At 39.6% G+C, this 16,279-nt stretch overlaps 2 protein-coding genes across 2 annotated transcripts in view; both read right to left on the reverse strand.

Annotated features, from left to right (window-relative positions):
- LOC137986522 (uncharacterized) overlaps positions 1–16,279 on the reverse strand; it is a 135,108-nt gene that overhangs the window by 9,606 nt on the left and 109,223 nt on the right. The window lies entirely within an intron of this gene.
- The window catches only part of LOC137992157 (uncharacterized), a 150,169-nt gene continuing 145,437 nt past the window's right edge, over positions 11,548–16,279 (reverse strand). The window contains exon 21 of the mRNA XM_068837297.1: positions 11,548–13,879. Coding sequence (XP_068693398.1) covers positions 13,831–13,879 — 49 coding nt within the window. The 3' untranslated portion in view covers positions 11,548–13,830. The remainder of the gene's footprint in view (positions 13,880–16,279) is intronic.

Below are 16,279 nucleotides of genomic sequence, written 5' to 3' on the forward strand. Positions count from 1 at the left end.
TTTTCAGCTTGGGGAGCCTGTGATCCGTCCAGACGAATTATGCGTCTCTCATGTTATCCGTCTAGTGTAAAGCCGGAAAAAGTTTCTCTTGTTTCCAATACTTTGTCCCAGAAAAAGCGACAGAAATCACTGTTTCCCTAACACTTGAAAATGATAAGGTTCTTTCTAGTAATTTGTTCTTCCTGATACCGTATTTCATCGCAACGCGGGACTTCTGCTGACGATAGCGTTGGGAATGTATTTTCTTCGTTAGATCTTTCCCTATGCTAATAACAACACGTTAAATTTGGTCATCTAACGTTCACTATTTAAGTTTTCGTAAAGAAGAATTATCACCGCTAAATTGGCGAAATGAAAGCGATCTTTGTAGAGAGTTTCTGCTGTCGTCGTTGCGCTATGGCTAGTTCAGCCATTTTGAATATGGACAAGGAATATTACATCCAGCTGAGTAACACCCAAACTGCAATTTAAATCAAGTGATTCGCTTTTTCTTAGATACGTATAGAACTCATAGAATGGGAATAAAATAAAGTAAGTAACACCGTTCAGGGCCGTAGCCAGTATGAGGCAAACCGAGGCACTTGCCTCAGTCATTTTTGCGTGATTTCAATAAAGCGTGATTCCAGTATTGCCTTTAAAATATACTCATCATAAATACGTACGAAAAGAGTTTAACCATGGACATTGCCTCAGTCATAGTTTTTTTCTGGCTACGGCCCTGCCGTTGTGAAGCTAATTAAGAGAGACCAAGATGCAGCAGTGATGACCGAGGAACTTGAAGAACATTCATCTCAATTAATTAATTCGACGGTAACTCCGATAAGAAGCTTGTTTCCTTATTTATGGCCATTAATTAACTTATGCGGTCCCCCTGTTCAAATTGCTGCAACTTCTCCTATATGTTTAACAAACTGAAACTTTTCAAGAGACTTTTGCCGCTGAATCACGGAAGTTCACTTTCAATTGTAAGTCCCGAAGTTAAAGTTTAAAACTGGTGGAATCGACTGTTAATTCAGAGGCAATCTTAACTGTTTGAGCTTTAAAAATATTATCAACAGATCCTAACAGTTCTGCCCTTGCCTTGTTTATCAAACTTCCATACGTCTCGAAGTGAAGACCTGATAAAATACGGCACCAAAAATTAGCTAAGCAGTCTTCTAATTGTGCCTTGTTTGTTTACATGACATTTCCACACATACCAGCCCACTGGATCTAATTGGTGAGGTTAACAATGCATGACAACCGATTACTTTTCATTTCGTCGAAATTGTGAAAATTTTTCTGGGAAACGATTTCTACAAAACAACTCGAAAATTGGGTCTGGACAACAAAGTACGAGCCAAATGTGTGAGACACAGTGTTAAATCAGTTTTAGTTTGCTCATCATGTATTAAAATTAACATCAATTATGACTCAATTATGCTTAATTAAAGAAGGTTCAGAGCTCGTTTGTTGTCATAACGCAACCACAAGCACAAGGAACATTCACAAACGAATTAACTTGCAATTAATTACATATATACTGTCTATGTTTTAAGACTTTTAACAAAAGGAGCAAATGATCAAGGTGTACGTCGCTTGCGCGTGCGTCATAAGCATACCCATTCCCAGCGGTTAGTTTTAGCTGTAAATAAGATCTTTATTGTGCATCACTGGTTCCCATATTGTCCGAACGCGTTTCCAGGAATTTGCGGAAAAACAAAAACTTGTAAAAAGGCTTTTCCAATTGGAATTTTCGAGTTCCATTTCCTCATTTCTCTCATTCCATACCAGTTGGAGAGTTGCCAGGGTCATTTCGTAAAGACAAAATAGCTATCGGTATTTCACAGCGCCCCTCCACATTCTCGGAGAGGCTTCGCCGCTCGTTAATTTGCATCTCGCGCCAACAAAACCCCAAGCTACGCAGGCTAAAATGAACCCGATACCAGCTTCTGTGTTCTGTAAAGAAGCTGTAATGCCCTAGAATATTCTGGAAAGTTCGCCTGCGAATTCATGCTTAATTATGCAGAAGCTTCTACGTCTTGTAGTTTTCCTGATGTCTGTAAGAATGTACCACAATTTGGTTTAGTTATTTAGGGGAAGAAGATTCCGGACTGCATAACGTCGTTTGTTAACGTCGGTAATTGCTTCAGCTACGAGGCTGGTGTCAATGGAAGCCGGCGATGCGCCCTATACCCCCCTTCCTCTGTCAGTGCTCCGTTTTCCGAGTATTTGAAGCTATAGCTACACAGATCAGAGGAAAGTCGAAACAGACGTTGAAGTCACCGAGGATCGAACCGGGGACCTCTTGCTCAGAAAGCCGCGCACTAACCAACTGAGCTACGCCTGCTCCTTGTGAGCTACGCCTTCTCCTAATATAAGTTGGCAAGTTGTTTGCAAGCTGTTTGCAAGTTGGAAAGCTGTTTGCAGATTCATTTGGAGTTCGCTTATCCTTCAAAATTAAGCAAAACTGTTGTGCGGTTAAAGAAGAAATCTGTTTTCCGGAATCCAGTGTCCAGTTTGTGACAGTTACGGTTAGTTTTATGATGCTTCGCCGGAGAGAAAACAACATCTTCCAAAATTTGGGCATGTTCCTTTTGGAAGTAATTAGAACGTGCCGATTTTTTACGTTGGATGTCGGTGGCAGCCACTTTATGTAATTAAAAATCGACCGGAAATTTTTTTTCATCTTAGTCCTAAATCCAGTCGACACTCCAAGCTTTAAAATTACTGATATATTTGAATGTTTTGCATTGTCGGTAACTTTTAGTAACTTAAGTTAACGTCACCCTTGGAAGCTTTTTATCTCTGCGATTTCATTGCAACTGAGATGAAAGATTATGCAAGTTTTTTGGGGGTAAACAAGATGTATTACGGGATTTGAGAAAATAGCGAATTGATTGTTATAAACCAGTTTGCTGACCACGTGACTACACAATGGAGGACTCTGGGGAAGACTGGATAGTAATCTATTCAACAACACTCCCATTCATGCTCAATTGAATTAAGGAATGGGGTGAAATATCAATCAGCGGTCTAAGCCAAGCTGGAACAGCTTAGGGCTAGTCAGAAAAGGTACGACCCACGTGGATCGGTAGGGGGATGGGGATGACTGAGCAAGAAGGAAGTGCATCTCGACCAAAGCGTATTTATAGCTTTCCCGTAGTGTCATGCACGTGTTTTATGCACGCCTAGCCAATAACATGCTGGTATTCCGTGTTATTTCATTTTCGCATATCATTAGGAGTGTTATGAATAGAAGCCAGTTCGCAGTTTCATAAAAGTGCATGCGCAAGTCGGGATTACTTAAAATACAAAAGATTCCCCAATGTAGATTTGCGAAATTATGATCTGGATCGTTATCAAGCTTTGAATTTTTCAGAGGTGATAATTTTCATTTTAGCTTTAAGAGGGTTTTTTCCCGCTTTTCGACATCTCTACCAACGGATCGATGAGCAAAAAAGATCTGGTTCGATATTCAATCACAGCCAAAGTCAACATCAATCAAGAATAATAACATCTGACATGTTGCGCATTCTTAAGAAATGCTCATGCAAATTTGATTGTCTTGTGTATGAAATGTTCCTTATTCGCGAGCACAAACCGTGTCTGAATATCCAAAGTGACTCGATAAAGGCAAAACTTTTCACCTAACCTCTAGGGACTTTCAACTTAATCTTGAACATTAATATTCGAGTTATCTGTAAAATATTATATTTGACCTGATGATGGTGTCATGAGGACACCGAAACGTTGTCTTTAATAAGTACGTTTCTGCCCGTAATTTTTGTCATCAAATCATTGGTTTAAGAAGCAAAAAGAAAAAACTATAATACTTCCATCCCATTCAAACTGAACGAGACAATAACCGCGAGATGCTTAAAGATGGCGCAGTTGTAGTTTAAAAGTGACGTTTTCGTTGCCGCAAACTGCCTTCTGAGAAAAACGGATCTCACTCATCTATGGATGACTGACACTACACACTGAACTGAAAATTTTTCCCAGAAAAAGCGACAAACGTCGTTCTTAAAAAGTTTCCTAACATTGATATTAAAATGATGCTTAAATTAAGTTTCTTTCGAGCAACGTCAAATTTGTTCTTCGTGGAACTGAATTTCTTCGAAATGGACTTCGGCAGACGATGACGATAGTGTAGGGAGTTAACTTTCTTCGTTAGATTTTTCCTCATGCTAATAACAACACGTTAAATTTGGTCATTTAACGTACACTATTTCAGTTTTCTTAAAGAATAATTATCATTCCTAAATCGGCAAAACTTGTGAAAAACGTTGTGTGTAATTGAGGTAGACCAAGATGCAGCAGTGATGACCGCGGAACTTGCAGAACATTCATGCCAATTAAGTAGACGGTAACTGCGACAAGAAGCTTGTTTCCTTATTTATCGAAATTAACTTATGCGTTCGCCCTCTACAAATCACCGCGCGTTCGATTCTCTTATATGTTAAACAAACTCAAACTTTTCAAGTGACTGAGGAAAACCACCTTTGCCGCTGAATCACGGAAGTTCAATCAGAGAGTCTCGCAGCCAAATTTCAAAAATGGAATCGTCACTGGATGGAATCGGACTGAGCGGAACCGACTGTTAATTCAGAGGCAATCTTAACTGTTTCGTTTTAAATATACTATGTAAAGATCTTAACAGCTCTGCCCTTACCTTGTTATCAAACTTATGATACGTCTCTAAGTGAAGACTTGATCAAACATGGCACCAAAATTTAGCTAACACCCTTTTAATTGCGCCTTGTTTGTTTATATGACATTTCCACACCCACTGGATCTAATTGGTAAGGTTAACAATGCACAGAGTTAATGGTATGACAATCGATTACTTTTCATGTCGTCAGCATTGTGGAAATTTTCTGGGAAATGATCATGAGGGGACGCAAGTGACCTCTACTGTAAGTATCTCCTCCTGCTGAGATTTTTCTGGTGCGGTTGCGGCAGGCGTTATAATCTGTCGCTTGCGGTTTAGTCATCTCCCATCCCTCGTATCTTCGGCATCTGGGAAATGTTATTTTAGCATGGTTTCGCGTTGCGGTAAAAAAGTTTTATATTTCACCCCGTGACTTGCCTCGTCCTCGCGAGTTGACAAACAGTTCACCGTTCAGTTCACCGTTGAAGATGGCGCCGAGGAAGGGCTTTAGTCCCTTCACTCGCGTTATCAGTGCTGAGGTTTCCGAAGAAAAAAAAAAAATGGTACGTAGTGAGCCACCATATTTGTTCCATGCGCCCCATGCGTTATTTCAAGCAAAGTGTGGTAGTTTCAACGTATCCTGAAGAATTTGCCCAATCAGGTATGAAATCGTTGCGCCTTGCCGACGGCTCAGTTTAGCCAATTAGTAAGTGACGTCACTGGTGCGTCTTACACCGCTCATAAGCCAGGCAAAGCTTGCTCGGAAATGGAAGTAGTGGCCTCCTCGTTCGGTTTGTTGGCCGTTTTATTACGCCAACATCCGGACAAGAATGCCTTCTAAGATCTTTCTCGATTGAAGGAGTACTTAAATGGGCTTGATTTAAGCTGTATTGCGATACAAAACAACTCGAAAATTGGGTCTGGACAACAATCTACGAGCCAAATGTGTAAATCAGTTTTATTTTGCTCATCGTGTATTAATTAAGAACATCAGTTATGCTTAAAGAAGGTTCAGAGCTGGTTTGTTGTCAATGCCATAACTCAAATGATCATGCATACGTCGCTTGCGCATGCGTCGTAAGCATAACCCAATCTTAGCTGTATGCGTCACATTGTCCGAACGCGTTTCCAGGAATTTGCGGAAAGACACAAACTTGGAAAAGGCTTTTCCAGTTGGAAATTTACGAGTTCCAATTCCTCATTTCTCTTGTTTCATACCAGTTCGAGAGTTGCCAGGGTCATTTCGTAAAAACAAAATGGGACCAACGTCAGCTCCTGTGTTCTGTAAAGAATCTTTCAGTTCCCTAGAATATTCTGAAAAGTTCTCCTGTGAACTCATGCTTAATTATGCAGAAGCTTTTAGGTCTTGGGTTAAGGTCTTGGGTTAGTTTTCGCTGTAAATAAGATCTTTATTATGCGTCACTGGTTCCCATATTGTCCGAACGTGTTTCCAAGAATTTGCGCAAAAACACAAACTTTTAAAAAAGCTTTTCCAGTTGGAATTTACGAGTTCCATTTCCTAGTTTCTCTTATTCCATACCAATTGGAGAGTTGCCAGGGTCATTTCGTTAAAAAGAAAAAAATGGGCTCGATGTTAGCTCCTGTGTTCTGTAAAGAGTCTGTAATGCCCTAGAATATTCTGGAAAGTTCTCCTGTGAACTCATGTTTCATTACGCAGAAGCTTTTAGGTCTTGTAATTTTCTTAATTAATGTCTGAAAGAATGTACTACAATTTGGTTATACGTGTAGTTATTTGGGGAAAGAACATTCCGGACTGCATGACGTAATAGGATATAATAATAATAATAATAATAATAATAATAATAATAATAACAATACTAATAATAATAATAATAAAATAATAATAATAATAATAATAATAATGATAATAATAATCGCTTTATTACAGTGTTTCCACTGAAAGGTGGCTCTTCATCTGTAAAATTTACAACAATACTATATTAGACCTAAACCCTAAGACCGCTTTAATGAACATAGCCGACCTATTATAAACCCCTTTTGTAGTTATACGCCCACTGCGGTTTCACGACACTTCCTGACCAGTGGTCACGCGGAGGATCACATGATCCTTATACCGCTCGAACGACTGCACACTAGCCGTGACTCCATCAGAAAGGCTCGTGACGCATTCCTCATACACAGAGGAAAAACACTGGAGCCCGCAGGCCTTAACAGAAGAGATGAAATGTAATTTAGTTTAGCTACCTTTTAATTTTCTTTTGTTTCTTTTATCTTGTTATCATGTATTATTCTCTTTCCTATTTTTTATGCATTTCCGTTTTTAATAATTTTACACATCACGTAGCCTTTTTATGTCATTTCCGGTAAATATAAAGATCTTGTAACAAGCATTTATCCATTCAATAAACCTGAAGAAGGCTGGTGTTGGCCAGCCGAAATATTGTAACAACGCCTATGTTCACGTTGTCTTGACCAACCTTTGCAGTATATTTCCTATATTAGGACTCATATAAGTTTGCAAGTTGTTTGCAGATTCATTTGGAGTTCCGTTATCCTTTAAGCAAAACTATTGTGCGGCTAAGGAATAAATCTGTTTATCAGAATCCAGTGTGCATTTTGTGACAGTTTAACTGTCGTTTTTTGTTGCTCCCTCGGAAAGAAAACATCCTTTAACGTCACCCCTGGAAACTTTATCTCTGCGATTTCATTGGGCCCGACATAATGTCCAAGGGCCAACGTTTTCTCTCCCTATCTGTCTGAAAGCTAGCTCCGGTATAAGAGATCCGCGTGTCGAGATCTCGAGGTGCATGAACATGGTACGGCGCTTTGGAAATGCGTCCAGAGGTACCACTACCCGTTCCGATCCGATTTTTATCCTGTATTTTAAGCATTTGATTTGCGCATGCACAAATTTCTCAGACTACTGATCAATCTCGTTCCCAGAGGCCGCGATCCTTTTGGTCAGCGACGGGGATGACAAAAGGGACCCCTGGGGACGAGTTTGACTACTGATGCTTTTTTTACACAAAACACAATGGCCACGGAGCGGTTGCATCGTGTTCCGTGGTAAAACCAGGGTCTACACCTTATTCCATTTGGCCGCCATTTTAGTATTCTTTACTTTCCATGCAAATTGGCCCTTATGGCCTCGTTCAAGGTTAAATATTCTTTTGAATTTTACGTTTGAAAGCGAGGCCATAAGGGCCAATTTGCATGGAAACAAAAGAATACTAAAATGGCGGCCATTTTGGAATAAGGGGTATAAAGCCATCAAGTTAATCCAAGAGAAAATCAGGGGACAGAGAAGGAGGCTCCCGGTCCAGCCCTTGGGATATGTCATGTCCACGAAAGTTATTTTTAGACGAGCGGAAGTCTTCCGAGACGTCCGCATGCAGGCCAACCTCGGTCCGATGTTTGAAAGAAAATATATATTTATCAGCCTTCCACGTGCGCCATCATTTTCTCTTTTCACTAAGAACCTGAGAGCGAGGCAAGACTGCATGCGGACGTCTCAGAAGACAGACTTCCGCTAGAACAAAGACTTCCGCTCGTCTAAAAATAACTTTCGTGGACATAACATATCCCGTCCAACGCCTTGAGCCTCCCTCTCTGTCCCCTCATTTTCTCTTGGTTAATCGTATAGCGAGTTATTAAGATAGTAAGTTAAATGGCAAAAGTCACTTTGTGATTGCCTTTTGTTTTTCGGTGTTATGCTAACTATGATGCTTAAAAGCCTTGAACCACTTTTTCAACCAATGAAAACCAAAGACAACAAATTAAATGGAAAATTGAGACCACCCTCCCCCCAAAGTCAGTGATGGGAAAATGGCGCCTTGTTGCCTTCACGCGGTTTCATCCTTAATTTAGTCGAAAGGGGGTATTTCTGTTCTATTTTATTCTGTCCAAGATTGCATGTACAATTGACTCGAATGCTAATCAGTTCTTCTCTCTCTTTCCAACTATTCCGATTAGTCAGAGTAATTATTTTGATTCTTTAACAGAGTCGCATTGAATTAATTTGTGTTTAAAGCAAATGCGCAAAATGGGTACCGGTAGATTATAATGAACTAATTTTCTCAGTATTCCATTGGTCACCGTAGGCTTTGGTTTCTGGATATTTGACGCGCGTCACAGTGGTTACCACACGACACAGCTGTTATAATGAGTAAGTATCTTTGTCATTTCGTGTGCCAAATCCAATCTTTGAAAAATGCTATTGGTGCTGTTTATGCGACGCCTCTCACAAGCGTCTTTACCTAGCATAACCACGTCATTTCACATATTCGTTATCGCCTTGGAGAACTTGAAAAAAGAATCCTCTCAATCAGAAAGAGATTTCAATTGTCATGAAAGTGCCCCTGTTACCAAAAAATCAATTCTTATTTTTCTTTGGATTTCAAGACTATATTAACTTTGACGTCACTCTGGATCCATCCCTCTGAAGTCCAATCGGTCAGTTTTGAATGTGAATAATGGCGGACCGTGAAATCCAAAACTTACAAGAAATATGATTTGCTATCCGGAATTTTGAGAAGACATAATACCTGACAACCCCTGATAATGCTGATCCCATTCCCATTAAGGACCTTTTTACTTCCCAATCCCAGGGGCAAAATCCCAGGGGCAAAATCCCATTAGGTTAATTACCCTTTCAGGACCCTATTTACACCTTCTTTTTACTAAATTTCTTTCTTGAATTTGGTTAAGGCTCTTTCTTCTTACTGATTCCTTCTCTAACTGTGAGCGTTCTAGGCCAGATAACCACATTCGTTTTCCCTAAATCTACTTTGCTGTCAGAAAAGGCATCACACGTAAACGCCATTTTTACGCGTCTCGTTTCAGAACGTTTTGGCTCTACAAGTTTCATTACGTGTGACCCAAAAAACAATCACAGTGTTTAACAGAAATATTTCAACGTTATCACAACGTGTTCATCAGTCGAGTGTTTGATTTAACATGTGATTTTAAACCACTTTAGTGCTCCGTCAACAGATGGCAAGGACCACGTCATGCTTAGATTGCATAAAGGTATGCTCCCAGAGCAGGAATATGATCTTTTCGATGATTAAGTTATCATTATTGTACAATGGTCTATTGAAAACTCCCTAGATTGCAACCTAACCTAAAAAGTAAAATTTAAATATAAATTTTAGAACTGAGTTCAGTTCTTAGTCTTGAGCGAGAAAATCAAGTTATGACTAGTTATACACTCAGAACAGATATGAGGCATCCATGTCCCAACTCGTCAGTGTTCGGAGTTCCTTTGAAAGAATCTTGCGATCGACGAAGGCCATAGTCATTAACAAGCAAATTCACTTGCTTCAAACTTTTTCGTCATAATTCCAGTTTTCGACTTTAGCCGAACCATTCAGGAAATGAATTTGAAGAACGTTGTCAAAAACAGTTCATTTCCATTCTGAACGAGAGAGTTGACTGTTTGAATTTCGCAGAGAACAGGAAGGGAATGTATAAAGTTAAAAACCAAAGTGCATGCAGAGCACGTTAACACTGGTCTATATTGGAGAAGCAAGCATGAGCCTCTATCAGAGCTTAGTTCTTTCCAAAGATAATAATTTAATTTAATTAATTTTTATCCATTTTTGCACTGTAGTTTGTTTGGCACGAACAACTATTTACCGCGTCAATTCAAAAATAATTTAGGCAAAAGAGACGTAATCAAAGCCGTGTTCATTGATTGGTTTGGGTGACATCACTTGGTGAGAGAAGCTGTTCTAAATATTTATCATATCTTTCAGATGGTATACGCTCTATGATTGGCCAATTTAGCGGACCGTATAAGAATATAAGTGCTAAATGGCCAACGTTTGCAAAAACGTAACCCTTCCTTGTACTTGCACATGTTCATTGCCGTGACTTTAACATCTTCAGTTCCCACGGCGAGACGGAGAGACAGGTTATTGTTCTTGCTATCCAACATTACTCTCACGGTGCCTCTCTCCACCCAGGTGTATAAATGGGTACCGGCGTAATGCTGGGGGTAGCCCTGCGATGGACTAGCATCCCATCCAGGGGGGAGTATAAATACTCCTAGTCGCTTCATGCTAAGGAAACCGTAGATAAGCGCCTGCCTGATGGGACATTAGGGAGCTTACGAAACCACGACGCCGACGGCAACGACGACGCTACAAAACAATAGGTTTAGTGAACAAAAACAATGGCTCTGCAGGCTCTGCACTTGCGTTTTACATTTTGATACATTTGTTTGCCGTCATCTCCTAAATGACGACGTGAAATGACCAAATTCAAGGTTCTGTGGAGGACGTTAGCACATGACGATGAATTTTCAGTTCTCTCTCTACGCTTCCAACCGAGTCATACTAGTTTAATTCCTCGACAGTTACTACACATTTTTAACGCGAAACGACATGAAATGGTTTCGTAGTGATATGAATAACGCGAACTTGTATTTTTAAATGAAGTCCTCGTAGCCGTCGTCGTCCCCGTTTCGTAAGTTCCCTATTGGCTCGTAATCAGTGACTTTACCTTTTTTTACACACGTGACATGCAGGGCGGCCATGTTGGATGGCAATACAACACAATTTCCTTTCGCAGAATTTGCATAATAATAAAGTTTAGTTCCCAGCGGAGAGACAGGTTATTGTTTTTGCTATCCAACATGGCCACCATGACATTACATGCAAACCAGCAATCGTTTGTGCCAGTTGAAAGTTCCGCTTGACTTCAACTAGTTTCCTTTTCCGCACGCCTGATTACCGCAGAGATCATATAATAGAGCGTTTTCACTCACGCGACTAGAATGGATGCTAATTTAATGAAACAAAAAAAAAACTACTTGCAAAAAATAGAGTTAAATTCCCAGAGGATTAGTTTGGAACAACCAACATGGCCACCGTTTCTTTGTTTGGAACACCAACATGGCTGCTGTGACGTCATGTGAAAACGCTCTATAACTGTCTTACTAACCTCGTTTTCTCGGTCCGTGTTGTAAATTAGGGATCCTCGGTTTTTCTAGTTCCCTAGGACAACGGCAACGTGAACAAAAATGCCACGTTCCAAAGAGATATAGCTATTAATATGATGGTCAAACACCTTTAAGTTTACTTGATAGTTCAGCATCTTTTGTCTTGGTCGAAAAATAGCAAAGTTAGATTTTTTTATATTTAATGATAACTTGTTAGCAATAAACCAGTCATGGATCTTACTGAGTTCTGCATTAACTTTAATTCTCCAGTGCCTTAAGGTTTTTATCAGCATAAAAAAGGTTAGTATCCTCTGCCAACAAATGAAATTTAAGCTGACCAGAACTGTTAGATATACCAAATTATCATGTAGATGAGGAAAAGCAACGATCCTAGCACCGATCCCTGTGGAACTTCTGATAATATTACTTCTGATAATTACCAATTTGCGTTGTTGGTTGCAGATGAGAAGCAAACCATTCATTTGTTACCCCGCGTAAACCATAGTGATCCAATTTTTGCAATAATATTAAATGATCTACAGTGTCAAAGGCTTTCTGTAAATCAATAAATATGCCACATGAATTCATCCTATTGTCCATGTTATTTTCAATTTACGCATATTAAATGAAAGGTTCTACAACTGAACCCACTGGGAACTCGGAAAAATCCGAGCCCCAGATGGGATTCGAATTTACGACCTTCCGTCATTCAGTCGGATGCTCTAACCACTGAACTACTGGAGATTCTATGGTGAGCAAGGGTGAAACATTTCGCTTATTTCAGTTTGATTATATCTAGAATAGCATGCTCAGTGGAACGCTTTTCACGGAAACCATATCGTGAATCACTAAGTATATTCTTTTTCCCACAAGAAATGATTTAAGGCGATAATACATCATTTTTTTCAAAAATACGCTCTCAGGTTTAAGATAATTGGCACACTTTTATTATATCCCATCACCAAAGGATTATAACAACATTATCCTCGGAATATTTACTAATTATTGTATAAATTGGCTGAGAAACCTATGAAGCAGTATACAGATCGAAGAGAAAGCTTTCGAACGAGGCTAAAGGCCAAGGCGGATAACTCTCTGAGACTTGCATAATTCTTAAAATAACACGAAATACGATATGTAACAGTAACAAATAATGAAGTTTACTTTCCTTATTTACAATATTTTCAGAGCTCCAAAAAAATACGAAGTCTTCGATTGCATTTTCAAAGGGGCAGTGTCACGCTGCTTTAGTCAAACTTCAAAACACTTAAAGACGTCCTTGCACCAATGAAAACCAAAAAAATAGTGCTGTAGTTTTGTTGCCAATAACCATTGAAGTGCACTGAATCTATTCTTTGTTGTTAGCAGCCACGGATGGAGAAGATGGAAATGGATTGAAACTTGAAAAAAGTACCCAATTTTTTCAAGTTTGGAGACTTTGTCTTCAGAAGACACCAAAAATTAAATACGAATAGCTCTTTGTGCCATAAATGTCATAAATATATTTCATTTCTTGTCAGTGGGTTGTCAGGAATGGTTTACATGTGAATTAAGTACTAATTTAGATTTTTACCCATTTTGACGTAAAAACAGCAAATTTAGCATGACAATGCCCCTTTTAACTGTTTCAAATTGAAAAATTCATAACAAAAAAATAAGACGTGACGTCATTCGTTATTGTTTAAATACAGGCAGGTATAAAAGTCGGACGGGATGGACTCGGATCGCTCACCTTGGGTCGACGTAAAAAATATGATAAGGCCTAAAAACATTTTTGTACCTGTCCGTTAAATACTCTACATTATTGGACGATTAATATCCAATGTAGAAGTTAGCCTTGTGTCAGTTGGCTGGTGCTTAGCCGATTAAAACAAGGGAAATATTTTGAATGAGTAATAACGATATAAGAAATAAAAAATGTGGGTGCCCTCTTTGCTTTCGAGGCCATCGGTTCGACGACGACGACGGTCGGGAGCACTCGGATTTTTCCCAGCATCCCCGAGTGAACATCGGAAAACACATATATTGATAACAGGGATGATTCTGGTAATTTTCCGATTAATTCAAAAGGTTTGAAACTTACGACATAAATCAAAGCTCCCTTACGGTTAGTGATAATCTCATAGTAAACTGTCGTAACTAAAATTAATGCACCTTTTACTTATACAATGGCCATCTTTGCAATACTTTATGTTAGTTGTTTAGCTTAGCTTATTCGTAACGCCGAAACCAATTCACAGTGTAACTGGATAAATCACGGTGCGGCTTCTTGTTACAATTCACCAAGTTCCTGGCGAACGGCTTCTAGCTCTCGTTGTGTCCTGCAGGAAAAGATTGAAAGGCACCAATTTAAGGGTAATACAATATTTTCCCCCACTTACCCGCTTTACTAGAGATTTTGGTTTCAGTTAGTGGAGAGGAACCCTTGCTTCAGCACCATAATCATGCCACAAAGGTTGCTAGTATACTGCTGTTTTTTGTGTTGTTTTTTTTTTACCTTACACAACTACCTCCCTATCGACCTGGGGCCGGTTGCCCGAAGCCTGGTTAAGTTAGCGGTAAGCGTTGGTTAAAAGGTATCAAAACCTTCCATAGTATTTAAATAACGCTGGTTAGTGCTAATCATGCTTCGAGCAACCCGCGCCTGGTCGGTCTTAGTCCCAAGTAACGACAGGCGTTTGATAACGCTAAGAAATGTGCCACGGCCATAAATTCAGCGCCTCGCTGAAAATCTTACCTTAGCTCTAAATTTCTACGCAACTGGTCCCTCGATCTTTTTCATCACGTAGTTCTTGCAAAAGTAAACTTTGACACAAATTTTTATCTCGAGAGTTTTGATCACTATCGCTTTTCTCATTGTTTGAGCTTTCCGAAGGACTGCTGTTCATCACTTAAGGAGAAATGGACACAATGCGGGACTGTCGAAAACGCACAACGAGACACGTTTCCTGTACACTCACAACTTAATTCTTCTCCAGAGTGAATTACGTAAGAATGTTGCCTTATGGCATGGGTGGGCTCCCTAGCACAGTCACAAATGAGTCTATTTTTAGAATACCCGTTCCCTCGCGAAAATCAGTTGTCATGTCCTTGAAACGAGATGCTTCCGTGAAGCATACACTGGTTTGCCTGTGGTACGTGCTACAGAAAATCAGAAGGCACTGAATTGTGTGGTATTGAAATGCAGCATTCCAGTCTCTGAAGAATAACAAATAAAAGAGAAGCGAGAAACATTGGCTTCTGGGCTGACATGTTGATAATTTTCAAGTTCCCTTACAACTTCCTTGCACCACAAGTGTGCCCTCTGAGCATCTGACAGACTTCACTGACGTCAAGCCCTGTTGAGCGGGGTTAGTGTTAGGATGGGAGACCACAACAATGAACCCGTCACGAAAAACAGAAGCATCTGACTGAAAATACTATCAACGCTAACAAATGCGAACTCAGCAAGGTACAGATTTTGTTAGCTTGCTTTATGCAAAACAAATATTGATGAAAAAGCAAATAACTATTGATACAAAGTTTTCAGAAAGAGCAGAAGGAAGTTTCCGGGACGGTCGATCGAGAATGAAATATTTACGACATGAAAACAACATTAATTTTGAACCGTGAATATAGAATATAAAAGTTACGATCAGCGACAAACATTTTGGGAGATTTTTGCTATGTTCAAGTAAATTGCAAAATCGAAAAGTGACATGGCCGGAATTCAGCGGGCGCCGTGATTACGTTACCGCGGCATGTTTACTCGTCAAACAGTGAAGCATCTGTGTCAAATGATGGCAAGATACCGGGTTTTTAAAAAGTTTCTTTTTCTGTCAAGTGTTATAAAGTTTGACAATGAAATGAGCGAAGTCAAAACAAAGATCACAATCGCCCAACTCTTGTTTATGCAAAGTCAAAATTTACTCTCCAAGACGCGTACAACGTTATTATCACCAGGTAATTCCATCATTTTGGAAATAGCAGCTACTTTATTATTCATCTGCGTCACAAGTTTTCACTGATTTTGGGGCTCATTTTGTTGAAACTCGAGCACGCTTTCAACAGGCCTGTGAACCCTTCCCGCTTACAGAGCAAAACTAAAAAACTTCTCGCATATCACATTTCAACCTTAAGCTCGAAAATTCAATACACAACATGATATTATAATTCACAAAGGCAGAAAATACCACAGAATCCTTTTCCAGCGAAAGTTTTATTGAAACAAACAACATATTTGCTCTTAGAGGCGAAAACCTCTTCCTATTTCATTGCGTGCGTGAAGACAACAAACTCAATTGTGTCAAATTACCTTGTACTTCAGGTAAATACTGCTCACTTTGATTTCGTCTCGACGGGCGATAGATTGTTGTCGAAGTCCAGTACTCGTCGCTTTTGAGATTCATGCCTAGTTTATCCAACTGACTTTCCATTATTGAGCTCCATAAGGGTATATTTTGTTTAAGGATCCACTAAAACGCCATTCGCGTTGCATGACTTTCGACGCCATTGCAGGCTAAGTTAATGATTCTACTGTGTCCACCAGAGAAATCTACGCAGTTCCACTACCCTCTCGATCCTACGAAAATACGCGCAGAAGGCTCTATCCACAAAGACACCACTTACCAGGGGAGTGACAGGCAAGACTTTTACCGACACGGAAAAAAAATAAATAAATAAAAAGAAAAAAAAGAAAAAAAAGAAAACAAACAAACTAAACGCAGACCTCGACTGGGTTT

The sequence above is a fragment of the Montipora foliosa genome, chromosome 2 (assembly GCF_036669935.1).
Source record: "Montipora foliosa isolate CH-2021 chromosome 2, ASM3666993v2, whole genome shotgun sequence".
NCBI classification, from domain to species: domain Eukaryota; kingdom Metazoa; phylum Cnidaria; class Anthozoa; order Scleractinia; family Acroporidae; genus Montipora; species Montipora foliosa.